Source organism: Poecilia reticulata, linkage group LG11, assembly GCF_000633615.1.
Source record: "Poecilia reticulata strain Guanapo linkage group LG11, Guppy_female_1.0+MT, whole genome shotgun sequence".
NCBI classification, from domain to species: Eukaryota; Metazoa; Chordata; class Actinopteri; order Cyprinodontiformes; family Poeciliidae; genus Poecilia; species Poecilia reticulata.
In genome coordinates this window covers 13,506,343-13,512,217 of record NC_024341.1, presented here as the reverse complement: position 1 = coordinate 13,512,217, position 5,875 = coordinate 13,506,343, and the positions used below count along the sequence as shown (strand labels likewise).

The 5,875-nt window shown below is 39.8% G+C and overlaps 1 protein-coding gene across 4 annotated transcripts in view; it reads right to left on the bottom strand.

Annotated features, from left to right (window-relative positions):
• Positions 1-1,699: 1,699 nt before the first annotated feature.
• LOC103472352 (zinc finger protein 385D) overlaps positions 1,700-5,875 on the bottom strand; it is a 24,194-nt gene continuing 20,018 nt past the window's right edge. For 3 of the 4 annotated variants that reach the window (XM_017307549.1, XM_008421949.2, XM_008421950.2), the window contains 2 exons: positions 5,655-5,756; positions 1,700-3,873 (listed from right to left, as the gene is read on the bottom strand). In XM_017307549.1, the coding sequence (XP_017163038.1) occupies positions 3,634-3,873; positions 5,655-5,756 (342 nt within the window). In that variant the 3' untranslated portion in view covers positions 1,700-3,633. The remainder of the gene's footprint in view (positions 3,874-5,654; positions 5,757-5,875) is intronic. The other variant, XM_017307548.1, reaches the window with a different exon arrangement.

Below are 5,875 nucleotides of genomic sequence, written 5' to 3'. Positions count from 1 at the left end.
TCACTGTGTCGCTGCAATCACCCATGAAAAAAGTTTGCGATTTGGAATAAAATACCTGCGCAGAGAAGTCAAAATCCCCGTGTAGTCAGGCCGGGGAGCTTATAACAATCCTTTTTTATGTGAACAGCAAGCAAAGTTGCTCTCTCTCACAGCAAAAAAAAAAAAAAAAAAAGCAGGTCCGTCCGCCTTTGTAGTCTCTCCAGGTACGACGGAGGCAGAAAAATTCCCTGGATGCCAGACTGGGGCTTCTGTAATGCTGACACGTGTTTATGCGTGTATTTTTCTCTGCCATGAGTTTGATGATGCGGTGAGAGACAGAGTGGAGAGCTGAGCGTAGATGTGTTGAGAGCAAACCAGAGAAAGATGACAAAAGGTGCATGAGAAGAAGGAGTGAAGGCTGCGGAGCCAAGGAGTTGAGGGGCCAGCGGAGGTCTGAATTCCAGCAGCCTGGGGAGAATCGAGCATCCCACACACAGATGTTCACAACCATCAGGCAAGATAATTCGTTATCGTAACAACAATGACCGCTGTGACAGCCTGGAGAGTCAGGATGCAGCGACTGGGTGGACCGCAGCTTGGCAGGGGCGTTTACTTTGGAGCGTCTGCAGCACACAGAAGTAAATAATATTTAGCTCATTAATCCAGTTTGGCTTCAGTTAAGCTGCTGAAAGACAAAAACAAGAAGAAAGAGTGAGGGGGGTCATGGAGAGTTGAGTGAGAGGCAGCGACCCTGCTTCTGACCTCTGAAAAGGTACAGTACGCCATTATTTAGAGTAGGTACACTTTCAGCTTTCACATTTCATGTCGATGCTCATCTGGCCCGTGCTTTACAACAGGCTAACTTTTTTTAATTGTTATTATTTTAGAGTGAATACTTTGCAAATGGTGTATTTTGTACACTTCCAAAAAAAAAAAAAAAAAACTCACAGGCCCATGTTAGGTGGTATTTTATTGTATTGTCATGTAGATAATCAATCTGCAAATGAAGTAATGGGAAAAAAAAGTATTTTCTCCCCTTGTAGATTTCCTAGTTTTTGCTTTTATGTCACACTTAAAATTTGTTATCAGAGAAAGATAACTAAAGCAAGGAACATTTGTTGTTGGGGAAAAAAACCAACCAAACTTTGGTTGAGACAATTACTATAAAGCTTCTTTTACGTTTCTAAAGTAGTGCTTTTGGCCACAGCTGCCACATTTCGTTGCAGTAATGTCAAAGTTTCTCAATTGCATTCTTCTTAAGTCCAGATTTCTTCTTCCTCTTCTTCCACTTCTCCAAAGCCTTCATATTATTTGCTCTTAGTCACTCAGAAGTGAACTTACTGGAGTGTTTTGATTCTAAAGTTCTACATACTATGTGTACTTCACTATCAATCTACATTATTCTGTGTGCATAAAAATAAACTTATTTGGTTGACGAACCAAAATTGTCCCTATAGCCAATTGGTCCACATCCTCCTGCTAAAGCCCTGGAGCTTGTACTAACTCATCAATCTCATCCAACTGCTTTGAAAAGGGTCTTTTTCTTGAAACTCACTAAAACATTGCTCAGAGCTACAGTGATGTGATGTAAGCTTCATCAGAGACAACCATTAAGATCAAGCAGAACATTCCAGCAGTGATTTACTGCAGAGAATGTAGCTTTAGGAACACGCATGTTAGGAAGCTTTTAAACTCGAACTCGAATAGGTGCTTTATTCTGTTTTTTTTTTTTTTTTTGAGGAGAAATACCTGAACACAGACCAAAAACAGGAGATTTATTGAATGCTGGTAAAAACAAAGGAGGATAAACTGTATCTAAGTGTGAGTCAGAAAGCAACAGACTGTGTTTTGAAGGAGGCAATGTCATAGTCTGTCAGAGTTTCTGGCAATGTTTTAGGCGAACACATAGTCAGATAAAAAACAAACAATGAAGCAATGTTTCATTGCAGCTTTTTTTTTTTTTAATGATGTCAATATCCCTATGGCAAGCAGATGTGCCCTGCTGATACAATTTTGTTTTTGGTCATTTTCAGTGAATGGGACATATTGGAGCATTTGATTTGTTCTAAAGTCACTTTAATCAATGACAGCGCTTTTTGCCTGAAGTAAGGCAAAATAGAAACCATCTGCAATCACTCCTAAATGTAATCCACAGCACCTGTTTAAAAAAAAACAACAAAAAGAAAACAGCACTCCTAGTGGCGTGCTTACAGTGACATGCAAAGATTTGGGCAACCACATTTAACATTTCCTCCCATGCAAGCGGAAGAAGGGTTAAGTCTGCAACTGCAGCTTTTAATACATTTTTCATCAATGTTGGTGAGTCATATTTGGGAAGAAGAGAAGGAGCGCCATGGAAACGTTTCGGCTTCCCAGTGGCAATAAACTCCTCACTATGGTTTGCCAACTTCCGAAAACTGAAAGAAAGAACGGAGACAGTAGGTTTGTTTTAGCGAAGCCTCTGCTCATATTATTATCAATATATAGATATCAAAACCAGATATTCATCAAGGGGCCTTTTGTAATTTTATCCTTTTAATAAATCAAATAGCTTTAACTGATAAAATGTTAAAATATTATGCTTTTTTGTGCAGCAAAGATTTGTTTCCTCATACTTAAGCATTTTTTTTCCACCTTTGATGAGGGTTTTCATGTAGCGCATTAGTTCCACCTGTAACTATACCGTCTATAAACAGATTTGCTTTAAGCTATGAAACAAAGAGTGTTCCTTGTCTAAATACATTTGTCACCGCAGCTATAGGATAGCACTGTATTTTAAAGGATATTTTTGATTTTTGCAATGGAAAACCCTAAAAACTATTGGAGTCTAACTGAGCTGAGCAGGTCCTTGTGTAAAAAAGGCTTTAATTAAGTAATGTTACAAATTTCTTGGATATAAGAATAGTCAGTGAATGCAAATTTAGAAGATTTTTCTTAAAAACCACTAGCTACAAGCCTGTAATAGCAGCTACTTCTTAACTTGAGCAAGAAATTTGAATAACTGCGCGTGAAGGTCAGTTGAAGCGAGGCGTTTCTGGGAGTCGTTTTCTTGCTTCAAAATGGTTAAAACTGAAATAATGGGGAACATACGAAAACATAGCTTTTCACCAGCGTTATAATAGTTGTCATGCTCACCAAAGTGCAAGTTGTCTCCGTGCAGAGAGCAAATACTTCGGTATTTTTGTTTTGTTAGTTTAAATAGAAAAGTGGTTAAAAGGAAGTCAAACAAAACAGAAAAATGTCTTTACATTAGCGACATTAATTTTTAACTGATTTTTTTTTTTTCGCTCAAAGGTATGCAGGCTACTGTATTTGTATAGCTGCAAAAGACCTAGCTGCTAGTTTTTGTCATTCAACAAGTATCCCATAATGCATCCTGTTCCACATATTGCAGACCTGCGACAGCTTCATTAGCACCTGCACAAAGTCAAACACCACAGCATCTCTAAAAATGCCTCATTTTTTAACTGTTTCACTTATTTTTTTTCATCTCCTCGAGTCATGACATATTTTCAGTTTTTTTCTTGTGTCTGCAACCGTTCCTCTGCGGTTGGTTTTGCTGAGAGCAGGGAGTGCCGTCTTCTGGCAGATCTGGTTAGGATCTAGGGTCTTCGTTCTTGTTGGAGCTCAAAGCTGGCTGAGATACCGGTGTGATCAGAAGGGGGAAAACAGAACCGATGTGTGAGGAGAACAGATGGGTCCAGTGGCTGGATGAAGCAGAGCCTGGGGGAGAGGTTGACCATGAAACAGAGGGTGACTTGAGTTTGTTGTGGTTTGGAGGGAGAAGGGCGCCAGCGGCGGTAGAGCAGCGGCGACGACGGATAATTGACGATGAAGGACACAGGAGGCGAGAGGTTTGGTCAAGTCTTGGTTTTTTCGCAGAGTAAGTCTTATCTGAGGAAGAAGCACACACACAAAAAAAAACCTACCATCAGGTTCTTTTCTTCTTATATAGATACTTTCAGATTGGTATCAGCAGAGTCATGAACAGCGCCCCGGCCTCTCCTTGGCGCCGTGCCTTTAAAAATGGCCTCTTTTATTGCAGTATCACTGCTTCACACGGAAAAAGATGAGTGAGGGAAATTTCACAGTGGAGAATGTCATGAAATTGTTGGATTTTTAAAAATCTGCTAGGCAACATATTTTGACATTCCTACCATTGATAGATTTTTTTCTAGTGAACTATATCTTGTTGAAACACCTGGCTACAACTACATCTTAGTTTGCTTACAGATCCTATGAGTTTTTTTTTTTTAAATCTTATATTACTTAAAATAATTCACAATGCCACTGCTTGATTTCATTTTGTATTTTAGTAGATTCTTGGGTTTTGATTTGTTTTTAACCTTGATATCCCCTTGTTTACCTTGTGTTCAGACTTGCAGTCTATGGTTTTCCGATTTGCTTGTATCAGATTCTTCTGTCCATTTAGTATTTGCTTTAGCTTCCTGACCCGTGTTTTCCTCCTGTACTTGTTTTTAGCCATTTTCCTTCAATGCCCGTCTGTTCATTGTCCCACCTCTGGTCCCATAGCTGTTGCTAATTTAGTTGATGAGACTCCACTACCCCTTCCCACCCATCGTCCGTGTTTGGTTTTCTAGTTTGGTTTCTTTGATTCCAAGTATCTCTTGTCACAACTACGCCTCGTCTGTTGGTTCTTGTTGGTTTCCTGCTGTGTGTCATTTGTACATTTAAGCTAGTTTCTTCTCTTTTAAATTCACTTTAAAACGATTCTGCCTGCCTCCTGTTTGCGTTTGGCGTCCCCCACCGGCACAAAACAAGACACCCAGAGAGTTTGTTGTCGAAAACTTCAACCTTAGTTTCATCTGAACCAACCACATGGTTCCAGCTGAAGTCGCAGGAGTGTTTTGCAAGCTTCACATGTTCTTGTTTTTGGTGGTAAAACAGAATAGGTTTTTTTCATAGTAAGCCTCTGGCTGGCATGTAGAAAACTTTAAGTGGCTTCCATTCAGTACTTCAAAATCTTTTCTGTTTTTTTCAGGCAGCAGGCCCCCTTCTCTCTGTGTGTGTGTGTGTGTGTGCGTGCGTGCGTGCGCGTGTGTGTGTGTGACTGATGGCAACGTTTTTACTCTACGCTGTTTTCCGAGATAAATGTGCACGTGCCTCACTGGACTGCTTTGCTTTATTGTTTGTCATGTTATTAAGAGTGACCTCAATTTCACATCATATTAATATCCTGGGACAATATGAAGTAATTGAGTCATATTTAAAGAGTTTGTAAACAGTCTGCTTGATTAAAACAGCAAAAAAAATAAATAAATAAATCACCTAATGCTGTAATTAGATTGGCTTACGGCTTGGATAAATTAGATCGTGGTGGAAATGGTGACTGAATAGATGTACTCAAATTAAAAGTTGGGTTTTCTCAATGTTTTGGTGTGAAATTGGGCTTCTGCAATCAAGGAGTGATTTATTTTAAGGCCCATTACGCATTTATCAATAATTGCTAAACATGCCGCATTTACTCAGCCTGAATCATTTCAAACATCAAAGCCATACGGAGGTGAAAAACTGTCTCACCTCTGTGAAACTGTTTTCATAGCTGACATTTGAGTTCACTGGCTGCAGGGAGTTTCCTTCCTAGAAAAGGCTCCCTTGAGAATATACTCTTGTACGCAAACCCGACGATGAGAGAAAAGAACAACAGCACTCACTGCCTGGAGACTTTGGAGTCGCTGAGTGGGAGCGTAGGGGCTGAACTTTGGTTTGGCCGGTTTACCTGCTGCTCTGTCCTTGTGTCTTCTGCTGCTGATGTGCTGGAGCAGAAGACGGAAAGATAAAAACCTACAGCAAATTGCATCCAGACAGACACAGCATGAGTGTAGATGTGAAGATGAAAAGAAAAGAAATGGGAGCAACTTTCTTTGTATATATA